The 25,375-nt window shown below is 43.7% G+C and overlaps 2 protein-coding genes across 24 annotated transcripts in view; one reads left to right on the forward strand and one right to left on the reverse strand.

The window, feature by feature from the left end:
• The window catches only part of CIT (citron rho-interacting serine/threonine kinase), a gene marked incomplete at its 3' end in the record, with an annotated part of 121,307 nt that extends 112,221 nt beyond the window's left edge, over positions 1 to 9,086 (forward strand). For 10 of the 22 annotated variants that reach the window (XM_083803777.1, XM_083803769.1, XM_083803788.1 and 7 more), the window contains 6 exons: positions 2,190 to 2,298; positions 2,423 to 2,551; positions 3,280 to 3,360; positions 3,976 to 4,054; positions 4,170 to 4,349; positions 5,157 to 5,556. In XM_083803777.1, coding sequence (XP_083659903.1) covers positions 2,190 to 2,298; positions 2,423 to 2,551; positions 3,280 to 3,360; positions 3,976 to 4,054; positions 4,170 to 4,349; positions 5,157 to 5,556 — 978 coding nt within the window. Of the gene's footprint in view, positions 1 to 2,189; positions 2,299 to 2,422; positions 2,552 to 3,279; positions 3,361 to 3,975; positions 4,055 to 4,169; positions 4,350 to 5,156; positions 5,557 to 5,988 lie in introns of those variants that run through there. The other 12 variants (XM_083803772.1, XM_083803773.1, XM_083803776.1 and 9 more) reach the window with 4 other exon arrangements.
• Positions 9,087 to 10,908: 1,822 nt separating this feature from the next.
• On the reverse strand, positions 10,909 to 23,623 carry PRKAB1 (protein kinase AMP-activated non-catalytic subunit beta 1). 2 transcript variants are annotated; one of them, XM_083803799.1, is made up of 11 exons: positions 23,555 to 23,623; positions 21,565 to 21,638; positions 19,983 to 20,152; positions 19,282 to 19,334; positions 18,224 to 18,398; positions 17,215 to 17,381; positions 15,695 to 15,788; positions 14,591 to 14,705; positions 13,175 to 13,308; positions 12,625 to 12,693; positions 10,909 to 12,542 (listed from the first exon to the last, which is right to left on the reverse strand). In XM_083803799.1, exons 5-11 carry the CDS (start codon positions 18,386 to 18,388, stop codon positions 12,465 to 12,467), a joined length of 822 nt encoding a protein of 273 aa, XP_083659925.1. In that variant the 5' UTR covers positions 18,389 to 18,398; positions 19,282 to 19,334; positions 19,983 to 20,152; positions 21,565 to 21,638; positions 23,555 to 23,623; the 3' UTR covers positions 10,909 to 12,464. The 2 variants fall into 2 exon arrangements, with proteins under 2 accessions (XP_083659925.1, XP_083659924.1); XM_083803798.1 differs by lacking the exons at positions 19,983 to 20,152; positions 21,565 to 21,638; positions 23,555 to 23,623 and adding an exon at positions 19,554 to 19,708.
• Between the last annotated feature and the right edge of the window lie 1,752 nt (positions 23,624 to 25,375).

Raw genomic sequence — 25,375 nt, forward strand, 5'->3', positions numbered from 1 at the left:
AAAATGATAGCAAACTGCAATGTGCACAGACTAAAAAGAAAGCAGGCAGCAAGTTCCTACACCAAGGGTTGGCATATTTGGAGAGATGCAGAACAGGGAATTGGGATTTTTTGAGATACCGGACACAGCTGTAATTGTACCCCTGCTTATTTACCCAAGGAAGGCTTTCTTCTTAGTTATCCAGCAGTGTTCTTTCACCTTTATTCCCTTTGGAGAAATCCTCAACAAATGACCTCTCTTCTTTGCAATTAAAGAAGCAATAGGTATCTGAATTTGTTTACTGTTCCGAGGGAAATCAAAGTGTATTTGGTATTATCCCATCACAGGACAGGCAGCTGTTTGTTATACTTGCCCTGGTATACACATCCTTTCTCCTGGCCAGCCAACAAGGCAATAAGATACAGACCTTACACAGCTGTGTGTACAACTCCTGGGTGTGGAAGCATGTCTGCCTGCACCACTGGTACTGCATGGTACTGGCACACGTATTGCTTCATTCTGCCAAGCGTGGATATGAAAAGCAGATCCACCGCAACTCCTCCAGACCGGCAGTTGCAGGCACACATTCTTTGTGCTGGCCTCCTGGGAAGTTAAGATACATTTGTTGGAGAAGATCTTGGCACAGACAATGAGGATACCAGCAAACTTGGAACGTGTACAAGCTTTGTGGCGGATATCAAGTCCTGCTCACAATGGAGTACGAGCTGACAGGAAACTCTGAAGATGCATAGCCACCACTCTGCTAGTGCTGCCATTCAGCTTCTCCATGGTGCGGAGTGCCTTGACAAGGGCTTACAGAAAGAATGTGCAAAGGCGTGCTTTAGAAGACAGGTTTTCCTTATCTTCACTGATCCAGACAACTTAATTTAGATCCTAACAAGATGGCAGCAAGCCCAGAATATGCTCTTCTGTGCTGCCAACTAAATTTCCAGATAAACTAGGGTAAACAATAGACAGTAGAGATTAAAGAAGTCTAGATCAAATCCATGACTCTGGAGACAAATATTTGAAGCGATCTTTACAGTTTAGGATGGAGGCAAATCAAACTGATTGCTATAGGGTTTCAGGGTAAAATGCTGGTCTGGAATGTACAGATGTTAGAACATCCTAATTTATAACCACATCAGTTCTGTGATCCAATGAAATCCCAATGAATGTGGCAGTAGCCACACATTATTGTAGAAAGGAGAACGGCAACTTTCATGAAGGGATTCTGTTTTCTGAGACCTTTCCATCAGGGACTGTTATGGATTAATTGAAGCAGCTTGGGGAGCAAATGTGGGTTATGCAAGGAGCCTTATCCTCAGAAGATCTTAAAGTCTGTGTTGTCAGTCTAGCCTGCAGAGCTTTTCTAGGTATTCAGTCATAATGCAAATCTTGGTGGACAATGTACTGTGTTACTTTGCACAAGGAAGGAAGGAAGACTGTGTATGTTTGTCGTTGTCATCTTTAATGAGCCATCGAGCTAATTTCTTAGTCATGTTCACAGCAGAGATGCATTAGTGAGCTGATTCTTTCTGTTGGGCAAATCACAGTGGTGGGCATGACTACTGACAAGAGTTTTGTTCCTTGTGTTTTAAGAGTTTGGGACTCGATTGGGTCAATCCTACTGCAGTTGTCTTAGGATCTTCTGTCTGCCTTTCTAGCAGCTGCTCTGAATCCTAGCGACTTCCAGGCTAGGAAGTGATTGTTTTAGCACAGCTATTCAGGAGTTGGGGCAAATTTAACTGATATACTTCACAGTGACATCTCTCTGATTGAACTCTTAACTGCTCTGTCCTGCTCATACGTCACCTCCAGACACACTGTTCAGATGTGCAGTTGTCGGTGTGGCTGTGGTCTGCTATAAATAAGCAGGGAGCCACTCCCTGCTGCTACAGAAAACTGAGCTACACAGCAGAATGTCTTCCAGGATGGTGTATCTTTAAGAAAGGAAGAGTTTCTCAGTAAGGTTAGCACCCAGAGTTGAGCTGACCTACAATTCTATATTAAAGCAAATGTCACTTGCAACAAAATAAAAACATTTCCTTCTAACCATTACTTTTCCATGTTTTTGAGAGATGGTTAATGACTTTGGGGTTGCTGACTGTCTGTTTTGTAAGTGTGGCAATGTATAATCTTCCAGAATAATTAATAGCTGTAAAGAATTACAGGGAACTAATATTGGTCTATACTTTCCTCTTTTCCAGGAGATTGAAACCTCAGAGCCTTGCAGCTGCATACATTTGACCACTTACAGCATCATCATTGGAACCAACAAGTTCTATGAAATTGAGATGAAACAGTATACGCTGGAGGGTAGGAGGCATTTCCTAAGGAATGCACCAAATGGCTCCACAGATTCTTTTGGTGGAGATGGAAGTACTGCTTTGGTGGGGAAAAAAGGGTGCTGATCAACCTGGTTTTCCGATTCTCTTTGCAGAGTTTCTGGATAAAAATGATCATACTTTGGCCTCTGCTGTGTTTGCAGCATCCACCAACAGTTTCCCAGTCAGTATCATTCAGGTGAACCCAACGGGGCAGAGGGAGGAATATCTGCTGTGTTTCCATGGTAAGCGTGTTGTATGATTGTACTACACTTGCTCTTGGTTTGTGAACTGTCAGAAGGTACTATTGGAATAGAAAGCTGAACAGTTTACTTCCTGTGATTTAAACAGTAAGATGCACAGGATGCTGGTGCTACAATAACCGTTCCTGATCCAGTCTGCTGAAGCACTTTTGATCAGCTTGATTCTGACTTAAAAGTTCTCTGTGCCTGTGGATCAGTTACCACGAATAGTCTTTTGTGCCCAGAAAAGAAGGGATTGTAGTCAGTGTTCAGTGCAGACAGATGTTTGATCAGCCCGATAAAACATTAGGGGGTTTTCAAACTTTGGAATTCTTGTCTGGTTTCCATATATATACATGAGACATTTTAATTGTCTTGTGCTGATAAAAAGAGGGCGTGTTGTTTTTTCTTATAGCTGCTTTTATTGGCTGTCTAGGATAGTGTCCTGGAAATGCACAAGAAGTCTTCAAAAGCCCAGTAGCAGCAATTCTGAGTGAGTTACAGTAGGAGTTTCATAGTTTTCCCAGCTGCAAAAACAGATGAAATAATGACCTTACCTTAACTGGTATAAAGAGACCTAGAAGTTAAGTACCTTTTGGTACTGCAAGTTCTCCTAAATCTAGACAATGCAATGTCAAGGCACTGTAGGACATGCAAGACGGTGAGCACCTTCTCACTGTGAGTCAATACCCAGGCACTTGCTTATGACATAACACTACTTTTCTTGGCAGAGTTCGGGGTCTTTGTGGATTCCTATGGAAGACGCAGTAGGACGGATGACCTGAAATGGAATCGCTTACCTTTAGCTTTTGGTAGGTGTTAGAGGGACATTCGCTTGGATTATGGACATTACTGAAACAAGAAAACGCTCCCATGGGAAAGGCATTCTTTACTCTCAGGAGTTCTCTCTCTTCTTCCCTCTCCCAGTGCTCCCAGAAGCTATGGAAATTTTTAAGATTGTTATAAATCCCAATGGCAGACCACCTGAGGTGTAAACAATTAGGGGAAAGTAAACCTAAGTGATGTATTTCCTTAATGTTCCTAGTCTGACAGTGACTAAACTGGCTAGTGGAATTTTTAATGATGCTTGAAAGTTTCTGAAATAGTCAAGAATGTATCATTCCAGTGCGGATCCTTCAGGCCTTTCACTCTACCTAATGGATTTTGTGCAGTTAATAGCGCACTTTAATGCCTAATTCATAATACTTCAGTTAGTAAAATTGTTGGGATGCAGGTAGTTTCAGAGCAATTCTCTAAGCTTCTATCTCTCTATTTAGTAATATTGTCTGTCTTATTACAGGAAACCTAGTTTTCCTGTTTTTTCTCCAATGGGCTGCAGGGTTCTGTTGTGTTCACTAGTGCTTTTTAGAAGTTTTTAATAGAGAATTTTACATTGTGTTTTACTTGTTTCTATGATGTTCCTTCAGCCTACAGGGAGCCCTATCTCTTTGTGACCCACTTCAATTCCCTTGAAGTGATAGAGATTCAGGCACGAGCTTCTCTAGGGTAAGTAGTTCTTTTTTTCATTATTTTGAACAGTATGTGCTGAAGAATATGCGTACTTCCCAGGAAAATGTGCAGAGCTGTCATTGTAAAGACTTTTTCCTGCAATTTTACCCAGAACTCCTGCACGAGCCCACTTGGAGATACCAAATCCACGGTACCTAGGGCCTGCAATTTCATCTGGAGCTATCTACTTGGCCTCCTCTTACCAAGACAAATTAAGAGTGATTTGCTGTAAGGGCAATCTGGTGAAGGAGACCAACAATGAGCATCACAGAGGATCTTCTGCTACACGCAGGTATGAAAAAGTCAGTGTGTTAGGGTCCTTGTGTAAGCAAACTCACTCTAGAGGGCTTTCACCCCCAAATGTTCGGCCTCCTTCCATTCTTGGAGTTATTGTAATTCTGGAATGGAACAAGAACTGGAGTCGCTCGTCTTAGAATCCAGAGCACTAAGAAACATTAACTCTGTAGGAGCATGTGGGTAATCTCTTCCACAAACCCAAGTAAAAGATATTTTGTGATCTTCAGCTGTTAATGTTGGTCCACTGCGACTTCAAAACTTGGTGACCTTAGATGATACTGATGTGATGCTAAAAATCGACTTTAAGAATCTTTAAATCAAGAGCCCCTTCCTCTTAAAAGAGCTTGAATGTCTTAAGGAGACAGTGTTCAGCAGAGCAGATACTTCAGCTAAGTGCATAAATACTGTGGTTGGTAGTGCTGCTGTGCATTGAAAGCTGAGGAACGGAGGCTTGTAGCTCACCTTAACCTGGCCTGAGCATCCTGGAGCTAGTGACAAATTTTGTATGTGAAAATGAATACATCAAATTTTAGTGCACTTTTATATGGAAAATTATGCTACTTATGTACACAAAAACATGTAGTTTTGTGGCCTGTTACATGCACATGATTTATGTTAGCAATTTATTAAGGCACCCTACCAGTGTCGCTAATGTAAGGAGTGCTCAGCTATCAAAGCTTCTTTGCACTTTTCAGCTTGGCCTATGGAGGTGTGATGATTTTTCACGTAAACACTGCTGGCTGTTAGGATAAAGCTTTATTTTTGCTAAAAGAAAATTTAACGTGAGGTTTTTGTTGCTCAGCTGTTCGCGTCCATTATTTTTGAATGACAGTAGCCCTAACAAGAGAGGTCCGCCCACATACAACGAGCACATAACCAAGCGGGTTGCATCAAGCCCAGGACCACCAGAAGGTCCAAGCCACCCTCGAGAACCAAGCACACCACATCGGTACCGCGAGGGAAGGACAGAGCTGCGGAGGGACAAGTCACCTGGGCGACCACTGGAGAGGGAGAAATCTCCAGGCCGGCTTCTGAGCACCCGCAGAGAAAGGTCCCCTGGAAGACTGTTTGATGAGAGCAGCCGAGGACGAATGCCCGTGAGTGGTGCCAGAACTCCTCTTGCTCAAGTCAACAAGGTAAGTCAGGAGCTCGGAAACTTCTCTGTTCTTGTGAAAAGACGTGGACTTCAGAAGGGCTGGTGACTGTAAAGTATAAGAGCAAATCAAATCTCACCCCACTTCATTTCTGTCAAAACATAGCACACGCAAGTTGTGCAGCTCGCTGGCCCTGTGAACACCCTCCTGTGTGCTAGTTCTGTAATTGCAAAAGCAGCTTGGCCCTGGAACAGGCTAAAGTCCTTCAGATGTGAAAGTGCAGGTGCATTTACTAACATAAATTGAGTTACTGAGGACTTGAGGGGGAGGTCATTTCTGGAGAAATGAATGCGGGAGCCTGCTGTGATCAGGGTGGCGCTGATACTTGCTGTTGTCAGTGGTTTAAGAATGATGCCACCTAGAAGCAAGCAGGCATGCAGCACTTGCTCAGCAGTAGTTAGCTGATGTACTGCTTCTGGCACCTGTGCATATATGAGAAAAATACGTGCAACGTTAACTGTCATTTTATTTCCCTGCCAGGTCTGGGACCAGTCTTCAGTGTAAGTCTCAGCTAGACAAAGTTATTCATCTTGACCTGCAGGAAAAAAAAAAAAAAGAAAAAAGGAAATATACTGAGTATATGCACTCCATATCTGCTGCCCAGTTACCAAACAGCATTTCTGGGCCAAAGCTAGCTCCGCATCAGGAGATGTGACACTTCTGAAGATTGTTCGCATCTCAGTTAATTTCTCTGCACTTTCCTGCACTCCTGTTTTTGCACTTTGTACTACTGTTACTCTTTCAAGCAGTTCATGAACTTTTTGTATTCACTTTAGTCCCTAGTGCTTCATCAAGGAAATTAAATGGGACTAGAGTCCCACCCCAGATCTTCAATGTGGTTAGCACCCCTTACCAGATAATTGATCATAGTTCTGAGATGTGCTGGGAATTCCTGGTGGCCTGGAAACAGAAGGGCCAAGGTCGTTCAATAGAAGGTGTGACTGGATATTCTTTACAGAACACAAAAAAATTACTTTTGTAGTCTGTTCACCTGCCACTTCTGAGAGTTATTTTGTTCTCACTAAACTTGCTCTAGAGCAGCTCTGGGGAGGGAAGACCCCCGCTTTGTGATCCCATGTGCCCTACCCTAAGACAAAGTGCATTATCTATAAGCTACTGGGGTGTTAAGACTTTATCCAGGTCTTCTGCATGACAGTTCACTGCATGCTGCTGCACCATCACTGGCTGCTCTCTCCTTTTAGGTTGCTTTGCTGAGTAGTGTATTGTACCTCACTTGTAAATTAACTGAAACCTCTAGATTACGCTGCAAAATAATCGTTAATTACTCTGGAAATTTGGCAATGAAGAGTTAACAAGCCTTATTCTATGACAAGAATTACAGTCACAGTTGTGTTCTCCTCTCAGCATTAAACGTAGTCCTTTCAGAAATTACACCACAGCCCTGTCTTAAAGCCCACGAGGAGCCCACGTTCCCCAGGGAGAGGAGCAGCCCAGAGCTGGCTCGTCCCTGTGAGCTGTAACTTGCCGTACAATAAGCACCAAATGTCACGGCACAAGAGGATACTCACAATGAACAGCTTTAGCGGTTACTGAACACACCTTCGCCTTCGCTTCCGCGTATCTAACCTCGAGCCATTTATTGCTTTCTATTCTCTTTTGCTGTGAACATGAAGCAGAGAGCGAAAGATTTTTCAAAGCAGATTTTGACCATTCAGTCTGCAATAGCAACATTTGAAGTGAACAACCATGTTCTTTACAACTGGAAAGAGCAAAACTGCATCCAATCTTCCCTTGGCCACACTTAAACTTCTGCTAGTCCCTTGCAAGCCCGTGCTAACCTGTTCTAAAAATCCCTAAGAAGTCAAATGCCTTGTCAGTGTCCTTTGGCAGGTTTCATGAATAGTGTATTCTGTTCTCGTCTGTTGGGTTATTTTAGGTCAGATGATATGGCAGGAAACTTGCTGAAAGTTTTGTCTTCTGGTCTGAATATTTTGAAAGGTCACTGAGATCAGTCTTTAAATCTTTGCATCTCATGGAAGATCTTCAAGACCTCAGAAACGGGCTTGTTGAGTCCTGAAAGTGTATATCTTGTGTCTTGTTCGTGAAATGCTTCCTGCTATAGAAATAGCTCAAAGGACTGTACATATTTACAAGAAACTTTATATTCGTAACAAAAGGGAATTGAATTGGTTTCTACTTTTTTATTGTAAACTGTGTGTTTTTCAACACTAGCTTTTTTGTTTTAATGGTGGTTGTGGACAGCCATCTTCAGACACTGGAGGGGCCTCAGCTTAATCCTCCTAGCTCCCATGAAGAAATATTGTAACATTAAATTACAACTGAAGCTTGTTAGCATAAATGAGGTTTTAGGTATCTAAAAGTACAGGAATTTTCTTCATTACCTTTTTATTATTGATAAGGGAGGGAACTAGAGGGACAGTTCAAAGCTCCATCTGGAAAGTATTGAACTTTGTTGTTGAACAATAACCAAATAAAACAAATAACTATCTTGACTGGCATGGTGAAATGAACGCTTCCTTCTACACAGAGAAACCCGTAGCCATCCTAATACTGCACCCAGCATTCCAGGCTGTGTAATCTATAGGCATCAGAGCTTACCAAAGAGCTAACCGTGACTATTTAGCATTTTAATAGTCGTTATGCCCTGAACTAGTAGCATAAGTGGCTTCACAAAGGCAAAGCATGTTCACATGAACTAAAACAGAGGGATCTCTCCAACTCTTTTACTCTAGCAGCAGTCAGCTGCGAACACCTACAGCTAAATTCTGCCCTCACGTACTTAACTAGCGATGTGGGTAGAGGTAAGACACGTGTGAGTATATGGGAAAAGAATGTGGCCCTGCTAAATGACCCGTGCATTTTGAGCTGGAAAAAAACCATCTTAATTAACAATAGTGTGATCTAATGACAGGTTTTGGGATTTATCCCAGCAGAGTACTGGTAGCAAAGGGGACAGATAGTTACTCATCCCACTGCTGTATTATGCTGGTGCTTTAAGGCCTAATAGCTGCAACTTTTTAAAAAAAAGAAACATTCACAAATCTAATTCAGATTGAGTACAACCTGCAGAGTTGCTGTACATCTTAACTTACACCTGCTGGGAAAACTTGCTAGATCAGACTTAAATGTAAATACATCTATTTTTAACTGAACCAGTTTTTACAGGGTCTGAAGTATTCTTTCACAGGAAGAGGTTTTTAATATTCACACTGCTGCCTACAGTAACGTAATTTGTCCTCCTACTGTTCAGTGTTTTTGGTTTTGTGCACATAGCCGCCCCCTTACCCCCAATAAAGGGCTTGTTGGAGGGTGTGTGGGAGGGTTACTAATAGCTCCTATTACATTTTGGTCTACATGACATTCTTCATGAAAATGCTCTACATAAAAACCAAGCTGCTTGATTTATCTATTGTGCCTACTATCTGATGTATATGATGAAATGCTAACTTGTTAAATGTTCCTTTATTTCTATTTTACTGTGCACAAAGAATACTTATTTAAAGCTCATTGTTGCAGTCCTATGATGCATGATCAGAATTGTAACAAAGCTAAAATAATCCAGAAACTGGTGGAGTAAAAAAAAAATTACTTACTGAGCCTTTTGATTATCAAGAACCCTGCACAAATCCACTTCAGCACGACCACCCCATGTCATGCTGAAATTTAGGGGGTGGGGGTGGGGGAAGGGAGTTCCTGTTATTTATAGACTGTAATGGCTTACTCCAGAGTCCCAGAATGAAAGTAACAAAAGGCTCTGCATCTACCTTAAAAAAAAAAAGTGTTCTCCTAGCAACAGCCAAGAATAAACATAACAGCACAGACTGAGAGAGGTGGGTGGGGAATGTAAGCGAGCTAATAAATCATCCAACACTTCATCCAGCTTTTGCCTTTGGAGGGATTTGATTCATCCCATTATAATAAGGGACTGCATGTATGATCAGCTAATTCATTCACCTGTCAGGCAGACAACTCCCGCCCCCCCCCCCCCCCCCCCCCCCCCCTTCAAAAAGAGAGCACTCCACCACCACTTACCTCTGCTGTCAGCCCTCGGGTCTGAGTCCTCAGTCCTCCTGCTGAGGAGGAAGGGATGTTGGGGGGCCTGAGGCGTGTCAGGGGCTCAGCTGGAGGAAGACTCTGGCTCCTGGGAGATGTTCGGTGAAGCCACAGGTGCCGGAGGACACCACATTGCCACCCTGTTCCTTGTGGTTGGGAGGGAGACACCCCGCCCCTCCCCCCCCCAGCTCCCAGCCTTTGGGCAGCTGTGCTTACCCATCCAGAACAAGCACAGATGGATGTGCTCACAGAATAATTGCACTTGCAAGCCCCCGGTGGGCTGGGCTGGGTCACTTGCTTGGTCAAAACAAAAAAACCTGGGGCCCTTCACCCTGGGTTCTGAAGGGCACAAGCAAAGCTTTTTTTGGGGGGGGGGGGAGGGTGTGGGGGGGGAGGCAATAAAATGGTGCCAGGTGCACACCATGTACTAAGTACCCTTTGCCTTCTGAGAGCTTGCTATATTCTGCACATTTAAAAAAACAAAGCACAGTTTTCTATAAAATGTTTGGCTCTGTCCTGTCGTTCCATCATCTCAGCACTGATGAAAAGCCTGGAGTGAGTCATGCAGATATGTAATTAGAAAAAAAAAAAATCCACAAAGGTTAGCAAGAATTAATGAAACCATGGCCATAAATACTGCTGTCTTGCATATGACAAAATGGCAGTTTTGACTGAGCTTACATTTCTACAAAAGGCGATCCTGTTAAAATTAGTTAACCGGAATTGTTTCAACCTGCTTGCCATTGCCCTTTGCTGTTCTTTCAGTGCTTTTCTTTTTTTTTTCTTTTTTTTTTTTAAGCCCTGACCTAACTAGCTTGAGCTCAATGGCCCCTCTACATCCAAGCAGACGACACCTACAGCATATGCTGCTACCAGCTCTGTTCATGCAACCCCCAGACTTGGTATTGCCTGATGCTACTAAACTTACATGCAGGCTGTCCCATTGCACAGCTGAAGCCAATGCTGTACCTGGTGTGCCTCTGACACCACAAACCCCAGCCCACCTGCATTACACGCTGCCCAGGAGAAAGGCTCAGAACAACAAACGGTTTGCTTACAACGTGGTTTGCTTTAACAAAAACAGCAAGGGGTGGCTTAAGGCCAAGATCAATTTTTTTCTTTCTGACCTGATCACTGGGGCCTGTAACAAATAATCAGACTGTAAATGTTGCATCACAAATACACACTAACACAGCCTTCAACAACTTAGTAACTGCAAAAGACCAAGCTGCATCTCTCGACAAAAAGCCTGCCCATTCCACCAAGGTATAAAATGCTAATCAGCCAATCACTACTTATAACACGTAATGACTCAAGGAAACTAAGGTCACCGGAAATGGGAAGGCTAACAACAGCACCATCCACTTTTCTTGAAAATGTTTTATTTGGTTCTAAAGAGGCTGAAAACAAAAGCAATTCCGTATTTCAGAATACCAAATACCATCCAGAGCACAGAATGAAGAAAGTTTTCCAAGAAAACCATTGCACTAGACCCAGATCTACTGAGCGACTCCGAATATTGCAACAAGGCTAATGAACAGAGAAGAGGATGGCAAACCACCCTCCACTGTGGTTCCACTGAATGCTGGCTGCTGCAGCTTTTGTCCCCCCTGCTTTGTTCCACGTGCTCTTTCCCCCAGGGGGACTGGGGCTGCTTGTCATTGGCACAGGCACTCAGGCACCAGCCCTGAACAGGAACAGACCCAGCAGGTCGGCTCCTGGGATGGGTTCTCCAGGCAGGCCCGAGGCACGCGAGCAAGCAGTTTCGCATTAGTGTTACATTTATTTGGGGATTAAACAGGCTGTAAATACCACATACGGGCAACCTGGCATTACTATAATCACTGAGAAAATAGAATAAAATTTGCAGCAATTATCACAGCCCTGGCTTTAGAAGTACCAGGGATTTTACACCTGTGCTCAGTGCTGCTGACAAGGAGCCCCAGCGCCAGCCCTGGGCACAGGAGGTGCAATGCTGCTGCATCCAGCATGTTACAGCCACTCACAGCAGGACTTTGGCCGCTGGGATGCAAGCACCTTACAGTCACCTTTGAGTCGGCTGACAGCGGCTGTTACTGAAGAACTAATCCCTAAATGGAATATCCTGATTTCATTACAGCTACCTAACCCAGCTTGAGGAATTTATCAGACAGCAAGGGAAAGTGGTTGCAAAAGCAGATTACTGCAAGACACATTTATGATTTACAGAAAAACCCAGCCAGTAAAAGCAACTGAAATTGCTTCAATTACAGAAATTCCACAGGGGAAAAGTTATATTTCAGTTCTCATGAAGAGAAAAACTACAGAGCTATTCACAGTAGAAAGAGAGCACCCCAATCTACTGTAAAATAAAAATGAACGCGCAGGTGATTGTGTCAATGATTTTGCCTAGAAAAGATGCTACAAAATAATCATCACTCCTCACCCTTATTTCAGCAATACAAGTGTGAAACCTGCTACTGAAATAATTGTGACTTTGATGCACATAAGTTATGAAAGCAGTCATGGGCTTGCTTTTGCTGATGTTGAGCTCAGATAAGATTCCACAAGAATCCTGAACTCTCTAGACTTTAGGCTGGCTTGTTTATTTCTTATAGTCTGGCTCTCTGAAGGCCCTTAATCTGTTGCTGCCCTCACATTTCTCAGCCTTATTGAATCTGTGTGTTTTTTAACTGAACTGACAACGGGCACTGACACCTTTGCCATCAGTCTCGTTGCCATGGAGCTGCCGTCTCCAAGAACATCCAAGGTGGGACTGGGAAAATAAGGCAAATATAGGAGAACCTGGAAGTCTCAGAAACAATATGAATTTAGAGTTCATTTGCTACAGCACAGAGCAGGAATACATTTGGTAAGAGAAGCATATTTTTTTTCTGAGACTGCACTGGCCCAGAATACTTGGTCACAAAGTACTACGATGTTCATATTGGCTTGTACAGCAAAGTAGTCACGTATTTCTTCTTGTAACGATGCGTAGCACTAAGCACCATCACTCCATCCTACAGGAGATTGAAAACAAGTGAGCATATTATATAGTTATCTAAAACCTGCTAGTGTGAAGTATGTGTCCTGGCCTCTCACCTTGATAGAAAGTGCGTAGAGGTGGTTCAGCATGACATGGTTGGGTTCAGGGAGTAAAGCAGGATCGCACTGGAAAAAAGAGAAAGTGAGACAGTGTGAAAATAACAGAACTCACAGCTTACTTGTCAGAGCTGATGGGTGATAAACACCATCTGCAACTAGCCACATGCTCAAATGCGTCGTACTGCTTCTTGCACACAGTCCATCAAAAAAAGCAGACAAAGTTTCAGAATGATACAAGATCCCTCCAGGGTGAAACCCTCTGCATCCTCACTGCCATCATGAAACAGATCTCAATTACTTCTTATGTGCTCCTGACATTTAAGTAGTGTTGCAGTAGGAAGATTACGGTTTGGGGGCATAAAACAGCAATCCAGTTCTCTTAAGTAGAAAGGTAAGTTGCTTCAGATGGATCCACCTGGTCTTAATATAATATGAAACTTACAAACATGGCAACCACTGTAAGGCTTTTCCTTCAGTCTTCCAGATTTTTCCCCATCCATTCACACCCTTAAGGCCCTTATTCAGAAAAACAGACTGATGTACTTACAGAAATGCCTGTGTCCTTATTCAGGATGACCTGCAGCAGGTGTGGAGGAAGAATGGGTGGAGATTTAAAGCGTTCCTCTGCCTTACAAACATAGGGCTCCTGGTGGTAAGGTCCTGGAGGTGAACTCGACAACTCTGCCAGAGAGATGTTAAATATTTACTCTTAAAATAGCCTGTAAGAATATCTGTGCATTACAGGTATGAAGTGGATTCGCACATCCAGGAACACGTGACCAAAATAAATCAATGACATGTAAATACGTGAGCTGCAGCAGTTGATGCAATAAAACAGGATTGGTCACTGCCCAAGATGTGATTTAAGATGGCCAAAAACTGTCTGCTTTGAGACTAGCTGTGCAGATTTGGGCGGCTGAGTTCTAAGCGCCTACTGCACTCCAGACCTTCACTGTCATCTCTGCCTGTCACTTCTGCATCAAACACTTAATATTAAGCATTGAGCCACAATGTTACCTGCAAGGGAAGTACCACACACAAAGGAACGCACATGTAAAAGGTAAGTGTTACTGCAGTGCAGGGACAGCTTAACGGAAAGTGCTTTTCAGAATTTAAAGCAAAATAATGAAAGGTTTTTACAACACGTGGGTGGTGCAGGGGCACGGTAGGGCTTCAAGTACTAGAATCTCCTCCTGGATTCTTGTACTGCCCAACTCTCACAAATTACACTTTCTCCAGAAAGGCTTTGTCCAGGGCAAAGTGGCATACAGCAAAAACAAGCCAAAGGCATCTTCTGCCTCAGGCCTAAAGGACAGATCTTCTGAACACTGAATAGAGTCACAGTCTCCGTCCCTACAAAGGTCTACAAAGGACAGCTGGCAAGGTTGATTTCAGAGATGATTAAGCTCAATCTTACCTCTCTTCTGTTATACTAGAACCTGAAACATCAGACTAAAATAACTTTTTCATAGTATTCTGATCTAAGATATAGATCACTTATACTAAACTGATAGGATATGAGCCTATATCCTATCAGCCCATAGTAGCATTACTAAGATGTACCTAATTTCTGCCTCTTGACACACAACTTGTAACCTCCTCAGCCCATCTCCTTAGCAGAGCAAGATGTTACTAGGAACAATATAGGCTGTCAACATCGGTTTGATGTTGTAAGGTACAGACTGATGCACTACCGAGCATGCTAAAAACAGTCATTTCACATTTCACAGGCAAACTGCTATTAAGCACACATGACTTCCTCCTCAATCAGATCTACTATGAGCTCTATTGCTCTGTCAGAGGTGTCTTCTTTTGTGCATTCCACATTCTTTCTTTGTGTCCAGAGGGCCTGACAAAAGGGGAGGTTAATCTATACTGGAGCTTTAACTCCAGACATAAAGGAAGACAGAAGTTTTAACAGCTCTAAGTGTGATATAAAATTACTATTTTATACTGCTCATACCAGACATGTCTGAACATTTCTGGGAGTCCACCATCAAAGCATCGAATACTTCAAAGTCAGTTTTCTTCACCTGGATGATGTTGTTGACAGTGCCTAGCTGGCTGGTTACTACTGGCTGGGAAGAAACAGGATGAAAAAGTCAGAATAAAAAAGCTTGCAGGACTATTAGAATTCTCAAAACTATGCAATCAGCATTAACAAGAAAGAAGTATTTTGCTTTTAAAATAGGCTGGTACCAGATAAGGTAGGAGTTCACTAGTGCTCAGTGTTAGGTTAAGGGCCAGGTGCAGGATTTAGAACCAGACAGAGACTCATGTCAGTTGAACCTGCTAGGTCAAAATGACTTGAGAAATTCTTTGGCTATAGACAAGGCAAGGATTAGGTTTGGGCTAAAGCTAACAGTGAGGACAGAAGGAGCTAGGCTTTACTTTTAGCTTCTGCGGGCCTTTCAGAGGCAGGCTGGTATCTGGTAAGGTTGGTATTGCAGGTGTACTGCTAAAGCTAGGACTAGAGTCCAGCACAGAGGGTTCTAAGAACTAATTTTACTGTAAAGTAAATTCTGCAAGGTTTGCCAAAGCAGCAAGAAGACTGCAACCAGAAGTTGTGCATTAGTTCTGAAGCAGGTAGGGACTGCTGGGTGGGACAGTGTTAACACTTGTTTTATGGTGGAGGAAGAGGAAATGGCCTGGTAAGTTTTGGCACAACTGGCACAATTACTGGACAATGGAAAGTTCTAGACCAGCAAGATCAACTTCCTGGCACAGACAGCAAGTGTAGCACAGAGGGATTTGGGCTGTCAGCAGTGCTATAGTGCTTTAAAAGATGATTTGAGACCAGACAAGGACAGCTCAAAATCTCTTAAAAATGAAGACCCAAGAGACCTTGTCACCCATTTGTTACAAAATCTCCTGTCTTTTGAGGCTGTCAATCTGACGCCACCACCTAGGCCAGCAGGGATCAGAACTATCTCAGCAGCTTAAACAATCTGTTTCTGTTAATAAATGCCTCCTCTCTGAAAAGACCAGCTACTGGTGCAGAAACCCCTCAGTTTCTCCTCTTCAGAGGCCTCAATGATTAAATATAGCAAATTGAAGAAAGCATTACCTCTGAAGGATCGTGTGTCCACTGCCCATCGACAAAGAACTTGTATTGGTGCTCACCCTCTGGCAGGTCCAGGATCGCTACAAAGTTGTTGTGACTGGAATTTAAAACAAACAATCTCTCCTAAAATGCTCTGAAAAGTGCATCAATATATAAACTATGACAAACATTGTAACACAGAATACAAATCTCCTTAATATGTGAAAACTTAAAAAGGCAACACCACGTTTAAGAGACTCTCTGATAAAATCTAAGGTAAATACTCAAACTAGAGTTAACGTTAATAATAATTTCTTCTGTGACAACACATTCAAAATTAACATCCACAGTCCTGAAATCCAGGAATTATTAGCACTGGGCTTTTTTAAAGTCATTCTCACACCTTTGTGTTACTTGTTAGTATACAAGACTTCATTTTATCTGCAAGTCTCCTGTTAAGGTAACAAGATCAGCTTACTTATATTGCCTTGTCTTTCCGTATTTGTCATCACAAATTGCATTTCAGAAATGAAATGAATGAACAGCAACTGGAAGATGAAAGCAGCAACTCAGTACTTCTGAGGTATTTTGGGTTAGAATAGCTGCTGCGTAGCAATTTTCATACTGTCGTGCTATGAACTTCCTGATTCTTCAGGATTCTTTATAGGCATCTCAAAGAAGCTGAGAAACAGTTGATGCTATGTGAGCAATTCAAACAAGCCATGCAGTGCCAGTATTTCTCTTCTGTTCAAGTAAGCAGCACAATGAACTCTTCTACTTCAGCATATTTGATTCTGTAACACATATTTTATTCAGCCTTTAAAGAGGTTCAGATATCTCCTTCCCTACAGTATGTAACCTGACAAGAGACGAACCTGCTTTTTTCAGATTTTGTAAAGAACCGTTTTTGGCCTTCTTCCAGATTGATTTCACCATTTCCCATCTCCTAGGCTTTCTACTTAGAGAATGACTGCAATACTGCTACAGTACCCTTTTTTTCCATCCAATACCATTTATTTCATCAGGCTACCATGCTCCTCCCTCAAGTTTCCTAAGAGATTAAGACACTTCTGCAACAATTACAATGCAAGCAGACACCCACTGCGATGAGAAACTCCAGAAAATGGCAGAAGAGCAAACTATCACAAAGCTGGACAAAAACCAATCATATGACAAGAAAGTATATGTGCCATGAGAGACACTATGCTTAAAAGAAGCCTTGTTTTACATACCCCAAGTCCATCCCAGACAGCAGACTCTGCGCAGCAAGAACTGTTTTGGGTCATTCAAACATAGCAAATGGAGAACAAACCTCTCCTTAAAATTGACACACAACCCAACTGTCATTCCCAGCCATCCAAAAGTTAAAAAATGAAGAGAAACTCAGATTCTTGCCAAAAGCTTCAGGAGAGAAGCAGCAAAGTGGTAAGCACTATACTGATCCATATCCAAGTGCTATACCAGTCTATCAGCTGACTATCTTTCTCACTTCTCCAAGCATTCCCAGTCCACAGGGAATATCATTGATCAAAGAAGCTTATTACCTCCTTGTCAAAGGAATTTTACTCCAGTTGTTGAAGGACCCAGATAAATAAACTTCTTTCCCTCCTCCAGTCCAGCGAAAGACTGTTGGTCGAGCTTGAGTAGGGGTTTTATCGCTCACTTCCAGATCTTGTTGCCAAGCTAGGAATTCCTCTTTCTCCAGTGGAGCCTACAAGCACAACATTTTAATCAATATGAATTCCTTCTTGGCAGCCTTCGACAGCTGATATTTCACTATACATATTTTTGCACTTAGGCATGATTCTCTAAGGTATAAGTCTATATGTAGTTTTTGTCAGAAGAACATTAGAAAGTGGGCATTTCTAGATACTGTACATTTGCAAGGATTTTGCAAAGCTGTTAAAGCTTTCCAAATTTACAGAAAGAGTGGAAGGCAAAATAACCCCCCTCCCTGAAGCCTAACTTAGGTTAAAAAGAGAGATAAAAGAAAGATAGTTAAGAAGAAATACACTTAAGTATTTAGATTGCACAAATGTGGTAGGCACAAAATTTGTAGTTGGATCCAGAAAGGTTACAAGTTGTTTACAGGATATAGCTTTGTACAACAGTAAAAATCTAACAGTGTAATTTATTGTTAGATATTCTCATGAAACACGTTGCACAGCAAAAAGTTTCTACCAGTCACCTAATAATGAGCAAAAAAGCAGTTAACAGATCTTTTAATATGGAAAATAATATATTAAACATTGTGGGTGACTGCAAGAGCATTAAGGATTTGAAGGAATATGGGTCACTGTAGTTAGCCGGGCAAAAGCTGAGACAGTTTTTTTTTTTTTTACAATTAATACTTGCTGAAAAACAAGACATTACACATTTTATCTGTTTGAATATCAATGGTATATCTTTCCTTAGTGTGGGAAACAAGGGAAGCAGTCAATTTTGTGTGTAAATTCGGTTACAGAATAACTGTAGGTTGCTAACAACTGTGTGGCATTACAGCTGGACAGGGTGCCCAAGCCAGTAATGTCAGAAGGCAAGAACCAGCCATACCTTCATTTCCTCTGAATGGAACAAGTCTGCGTCTTCAGGACTATCCATTAAGATTTTTGGTCTATCACCCTCTTTCGTACTGATGGCTCCTCCTGAGTTGTCACCTCGGGAGGCTTTATGCCCATGACGCTCCAGTCCAGCTCGCTCGCTGCTTGTGTTCCCCATTTTTAAGGGCCTAAAACAGCAGAAAAAGCCAGATTGGCATATGTACTTTTGAAGCCAGAACACCATTAGGCAGGAAAGCAGGATCATCAGTAGTCCTGGGTTCTGAGCTGAAGTGTAAGAACCTCTATTAATCCAATGTACTAGCATCTCAGAACACTGACAGTAAATGACGACTTTTAACTACCCTTGAACTGTGTTACAATTCAATATCCTAATATCCCTGCAAGACTTGGCCACTCTAAAAGCTCAGCAGACAGGTATCTGTCACTGCAGCACTCATATTCTGCCTTCGCAAGCTGAGTGCTTGTTCTGTCTTTTGAAACACCCATACATACAATGTTCTACTACATCAGTCAAAACATCAGCAGAACTTAACTGTCAGAGCGCTTCAAAAGCAGCCTGTTAAAAATGTGACTTCAGTAGAAAATAACAAGTTAGCTCTGGTGGCGACCTGCTGAAGGATCGCTACAGCAGCTGACTGGGGCTCAGAAAGCACAGCCGGCATGGCCCCACTGATGAGGCTGCCTCCAGTCTCCACTCTTGTCTGGGGCAACCAGGGCCTGCAGCACGGGCAGCACGACAAACCCTCCAGCTCCACAGCCCAAACCCTCCTGCTCCAGAGCCCGAACTCTCCAGCTCCGGAGCCCAAACCCTCCGGCTCTGGAGCCTGTGCAGCCCCCCAGCAGGGTGAGGGGTGACAGTGGGTGCTCTCTGCCTCCTGCATGCACATAGCCCATCCTACTGAGAGGTTACAGATGGCTGCAGGGCAGTAACTTGGAGATGTCCCAGGGGGCCACGTGGAACCATGCAAACAGGGCCTTGTGCACGATGCATGTACGTACACAGGCCACTGCCCCCGTAGCCTCCCATTTCGGAGGGTGCCTGACTTTTACCTGCAGAGATCTCAGCTCAGTCCCACCCTGAAACCAGTCTCGGCGTGCCGGACCTGGAGAAGCAAACAAAACAGCAAAGAATTCATCTGGAGCGGTAAAAAAAAACACGGGGGAGCGTGACCACGGCAACGGCCCCGTGCGGCAGGGCGCACGCCGCTGCTCCTTCAACGGCGCCGGGGGGGGGGGGGGCTGCCCCTGCCCGGGACCCCCCCACGCCCCCTGAGACAAGCGGCAGGGTCCCCCCGGCCCCCACAGAAGCCCCCTGCACCCACCGCCCTCCCGGTCCCGGTCCCGGTCCCGGCCCCGGCCCCGCCGCCCTCGCTTCCGCTTCCGCGTCCCCGCTGCCGCCCCGCGGAGCTGCCGGGCCCTGCAGGCCCCTGCCCCGGGCTGCCAGCGCCAGCTCCTGGCTCCTCGCCGGCCTCTTGGGGCTATTTCCCCCCCCCCCAGTCTCCACCACGGGGTTTTAGAGAGCCGGGGGCAGCGAGCCCCTGGGCCCTAGGGGAAAGGCGCTGCTGCTCCTGGTGAATCCGGAGCGAGAGCCGGCTGTGTGAACGCAACTGAGGGAGCATAAACCAATAGCACCCGGCTCTGCTTCCCACAGAGAAGGTCCTGAACTAATAAATGTTCCCCAAATTAAATTATACATGTGTATTTCTCTAATGTACTTCTCTAAGCATTTCCAATTGCACTATCTCCTTTACCCTTGGCTCTCCATCTGCTGCCGCTGTCTTTCTTCTACTTTTTTGACAGGCACGAAGCTGTGAGGGCTGTGAGTTCCCAGGTTCTTGTCACAAGGGAATTGCTTTTGTTGGTGGTGCTGTTTGTTTTTTTTTGGTTTTTGGTTTGTTTTTCCTTACCCAGTCGATGCAACCTGCAAACAGACAGAAGGTTTGCTACCAAATCAGAGCGTATCTTCGTGGCATGCTGTTGTGTGGTGGGAAGAATTCTGCCGGGACAGACGGATTCACCGTGTGCTGCCCTGAGTGCTGGCTCCTGCAGCATGTTTTGAGGACCAGCTGCTGCTAATTTGTCATTCATGGGTGGAATACCCCGGCACGGGACGGCCTGTCAGAGGGGCTGAGAGGGGAATGTGTGTGGGCAGCTCTTGCCCAGCTCCTGCAGAACGGTTACACTGCTATAAAATGCAGCTGCTGTTATTTTGATATTTAACACAGCTTAGCACTCTTAAATTCATCATCTACAAACCTGATTGTTTTGTTTCCCCAGTTCTTTTTCGGCCAGCACTAACACACATGCCTCTGCCTGTGCTGGTTATGTCTGCAGAGCTGGCTGCGGTGCAGGCTGGAGATACAACACACGCTGCTTTGTCCTGCCCTCACTTGCCAGTGGGACCATCGCGATGACCCACACAATATCCAGCCATACTCGTTGCACACAGAGGTACATTCCCGTTAGGGCCCATTCTCTGCTTTGCAATGGCTTTTGTTATGTGTAATGAGCACAGACCAGTAATGAACTCTGGATAGGGACTGCTAATAGCTCATGAGGCTGTCATTAAGTGGTTTATGGTAGGCCCAAGCATCACTCAATTTAAAGTTTTGGTATTAAAATGTCGTGGTTCCTCCCTACACAGTGAGGCACCACCTCACGGGGTGCTACATGCCAAACCTTTGGGAGTTACTGTGGACAGGACAGAGGCAATGGGCACAGGCTTCTCAGCCTCTTGATAACTGGGCTTCAATGTTGCTGCCTTCTCCTCCCTCTTACCCCATGACTGCTTTCTCCAACTGATTGTCCTCCCTCACTGCCACAGCTGGGACAGGTGGGAGCAGCACAGTCCTGGAGGAATCAGCCTGTAACTTTTTGTTGTGCCTGGTCCCCATGACTTATGAGGGCTGTCTGTCTTTATACCACGAACAATGAGTCTTACATGGGTGGCTGCCCAGTAAATCATCACCCCACCTCCTCATGTGCATGTCTGTATGTATGGTCCTCATAAGCACTGGAGTATTGTTTTCACCTGTCAGCTTGAGTGGGAGCCCAATTCCCTTACAGCTGTTCATAAAGGAGATGTGGGAAGCGAGAGATTAGCTGAAGACATGCCACGATGGCCTGGCAAAGATCATCTGCCCACTGATTTTCTGGAACACGGGAGTTTTGCTCCTCCCCTTAATAGCAACTGTGATTTTTTGCCTCCTTCCATGCTCTGCAACCTGAAGGGCATAAAAACTCCCCTTCTTCCACTTCATCCAGGACATGTCTGTCTCCACATCCCAAAGGAAAACTAGGAAACACCTTTTCTACTCGTGCCCCTTTACATACCTGTCTTAACTTTCCTCTTGTTACTGCCAGATGGGGAACGGGTTCACATTCTTCCATCAAGACTTCTGTATTTCCTACATCACAAATGAGGTTTCTGGTTAACTTCCCTAGTGAGAATGTCAGAGGTGTCACTTGCTACTGAAATCATTTACTATGACAACTGTTGACAACTAACAAACTTTGGTCTTCTAAACTGACATATTTTCGAGACGAAGGACTTTCACTGAGAAGAATCAGACAAAAAAACCTTTCTTGCCTCTAACACTAACTGTGAGCATAACTTTCAAGAAGACTCTTAATCACTTTTGCCTTTAGCTATTAGCTTTCCATCAGGCAAATGGAGATGACGCTAGGCTGAATGACTACTGCAAAATCTTATAGTTAAATACAAATAAAGAACTGAAAATTATTTTGTTCTGGCAAATTCAGGACCCAGCTTGTGTTAACTACCCACATTTCCAGGAAACGAGTACTCATCTTAAGTAAACATTAAATTTAGACATCACACAAAACAAATACAAAATTACTTTGGTATTATTGATCACAATGACAATTTGAATACCCTAAGATTTATGGTTGTCTGCTCAGGAAAAGAGTGGTATTATAGAAATTGCACGGTGAATCACAACGAGAGTTTAAATTGCAAATGACAGCTTCAAGGTAATAAAAAAAAATCAGGGGAAAATGTAACTTAATAATTTTAAATAAGAAATTCACTTGGAAAAAAAAAAGAGCTCAGCTCACTTTCAGATTTTCCATGACCCCATAAAACAATGAATGCTTTCTGAGGTGTCATGACTGTCCTATACCACTGCATATGGCAATGTGCGGTTCTAACGGGAGATGCTTGTAAAACACCTGCAGGATATTAGGAGTTAGGTGGTCTCTGTGTTATTTATCATATCACTAGCCACACAGAATGGTCAGCTCCTTCTTTCCTTACTCACATTGACCTTCTTTAATAAATATGAACTAGGCCTGGCCTATTAAAACTCACACAGAGCATCCTATACAGAAATTAATTTTAAGGGATTTTAGTTGTTGGCTCATAAAATTATGAGACTCAGCAGACTTTGTCAAAGTTCTAACAGTCATGACAGAGCACTTTCCGTGCAGCACTGGCTGAGGAGTCAAGTGAAGTGTCACCTTTACCACTGAGTCACTCTACCCTCTGAAGCTGTAACTTATCATCTGTCTTCATCAGATAACTCATTTTTGAAGAAACTAAGGGCCAAAAAAGAATGGAAATGATGTCAGGAGAGAACTGTATTATGGGTACATTTATCTTTGATTAAATGGGGTGGAGACAATAGCCTTGTAGACTTGTAGGCACAAAAAGTCAAAGCTGAACTCCAGTGCTAGCCCTGGGGAAGGGATAGAACTCACCAGCATGTGCTCTAGGTCAAAATCCCAGTTTCCCTGTTTGGGTTATCTCCTGGAGTTAGTTAAAATCAAAAGGCAAGTAAGCCCCCATCACACACTGGTTGAGATATAAGTGCATGAGGCTGCTACAGCTGACCGCTACCCCTCAAGCTGCTGTGCATCCTTTAATTTCAGTGAAGTGTCCCCTTCTCTTACCCCAGAGTGTGCGTTGAAAAAAGTGCAATGGCCAAAAGTCTCCAACTGTGCAGTTTAAAGTCCTGATGAATCTGTTGGTATCTGGCAAAGTTCTTTTTCCTTGACATGACACAAGCTTATTTAGCCAAAGAGACATAGCAGCAAGCTAAGTGGAAGCTCACTCAGCTCTGCAGCTTGATATGACAAAAACAGAAGAGCTATCCCTCAGTCATGAGCTGGTAGATCAAATTCAGACATGACACAGACTGCATTAAAAAGGATGTATGAGCAAGTGCTTCTCTTAGCTTTTGTGCCATAGAGACAAGTGAGTTAGTTGGTAGCAGCAGCAGAACTTACCCTGGAGCTCAAGACAGGAAAAATTAAACTGCAGAAACCTCCCCATTAAAATTCTTATTATAATCTTCCTTCTTACCCTGGGCTCCCAAGTTTGTTCTTACACCTTTATAGTGGCTGAGTGATCCGTCTCCTACCGCCCTCCTCCATTTAGGTCACTTCTGAATTTAGCCCATTTCGCCAGGTTGCCAGGGAGTGATGCAGAGGAAGTCGGGCGGCCTCCTTAAAGGCTCACTCACATTTCAGGAGCGCATGCCGTTGCTGTGCGTGCAGAACATGCCGTTGTGCTTGGGAAACGGAAAATCATGAGTGCACATAAAAAATCACTCGTAGACAGACCACTGCATCCCATCTCAACTCCTCTACTCCAACACAGCAATGCACACCTTCAGAGACCTACTAGTTACAAATGAGGTAGGAGATAGGAGGATAGTAACAGAAAGCCAACTTTCAAATAGTGTTTCAGCCTGAAGGTACTGCCTATGAAAGACTCAGGGCTCAGTCTCAGAAGAGCTGTAGGTTAGGCAGACGCCACACAGACTGTCCTGCACTGCCCTTCCCCATGTGACTTTGCCTGGAGGTATCTTCTCCAAAGGCAGTGCAGGCCCCACGTCTATTCAGCTTCCTCTTAGTTACCCCATCATCAGGAGTGAAGATTTGATGATATGGACCCTTCCCTCCATGAAACAACATTCTATAAAGGCCCCTGAATAGCTGTCAGGTTACCAGGATGTGGCACCACGTTGGCCCCAAATCAGCCCAGTGACTTTTTTTTTGTATTTAAATCTCACTTACTTTGTGACACCCAGTACTTCAAATGTATCCTCTTGTTTATATATGCATACACAGTGCACACAAAATACAAAATAACTTGGAAAATGACACAGTCTTTTCCCTACTGATGCAAATCAGGAATAAAATCCATCTTAAATAACTGACAGACAAAGACAGTGTCCAGACAGGGAAACGAGCCTACAGAGAGATGTGCACACGCTGTCCCAGCAGAGGTATCTGGGCTGATTTTGAGAGTGACAGACACTGTGGTAGCAGTCAGATACAACCTGTCTCCAGGCTGAGAGGCAGAACACGGTTCATACTGTGAGCACATATCCGTAGATATGGGTACAGAGGCAACAGCTTCTGGACACCTGAGGCACAGTGTTCATGAATTGTAGCTACAACCACATAAATTGAGGAGCCAGTGCTGATCTTCAAGTCACAAGATGTGGACTCCTGGGTGTGCTTGCAGGGAGGCACCCTAAGAGTTTCATATTCTCCTCTTGATGTGATTTTTTTTTTTTTTTTGCTGTGCAATCTGATGAAACATACACCACATGCTGGCTGGCTGGCTGGCCCCCTTCATACAGCAGCAAAGAAACTCCTCTTATATTTAGAAGCCCTGTTCTAGGGTTACATATCAAGATACATACACACTGCTGTTTTGCAGAATGCAGCTGCCCTGTAAGAAGCGAAAGATGCTAATCTGATCCAGAAGCTGAGGCCAGCAATTTCAAGTTTCCATCTGTCTCTGCCTGTAATACATGCAGGAAAGAAAAGAGAGCTGGACTTCAGACATTAGTCGTGCCTTCAGCATGCAGGAAGACTGCAGAAAAAAATGGAAGCCTGGAGCAGATTTGTGAAAGGAAGACTGTTCTTTTCCCCAGGGCACAGACATTGAGTTGAAATACATTTTACTGTTTTTTCCCCCTCTATTTCATGAATTAGCATAATTCAGAGCATACATGAGACCTTTTTTTTTTTTTCTTCTTCTTCATCAACCTTGGCAGGTGCAACGTATAATGGTAATGGGTCAAATCCAAACCTAGAGGGATGGTGATGAAGGAAAAGTAATTTCCAGTGCCTATCAAAGATACTGAATTTTTTTTGTACGGCCCTCAAA

The sequence above is a fragment of the Anser anser genome, assembly GCF_964211835.1.
Source record: "Anser anser genome assembly, chromosome: 18".
Lineage (NCBI taxonomy): Eukaryota > Metazoa > Chordata > Aves > Anseriformes > Anatidae > Anser > Anser anser.

Excerpts from the sequence above, each read along its gene's own strand:
- PRKAB1 (XM_083803799.1), bottom strand. The coding sequence starts at position 18,388 with ATGGGGAACACAAGCAGCGAGCGAGCTGGACTGGAGCGTCATGGGCAT. Across the intron at positions 14,706-15,694 it reads GGACACACGATCCTTCAGAG|CCAGTAGTAACCAGCCAGCT; the intron begins GTAATGCTTTCT and ends GTTTCTTCCCAG. Across the intron at positions 12,694-13,174 it reads ATAAGGACACAGGCATTTCT|TGCGATCCTGCTTTACTCCC; the intron begins GTAAGTACATCA and ends TCTTTTTTCCAG.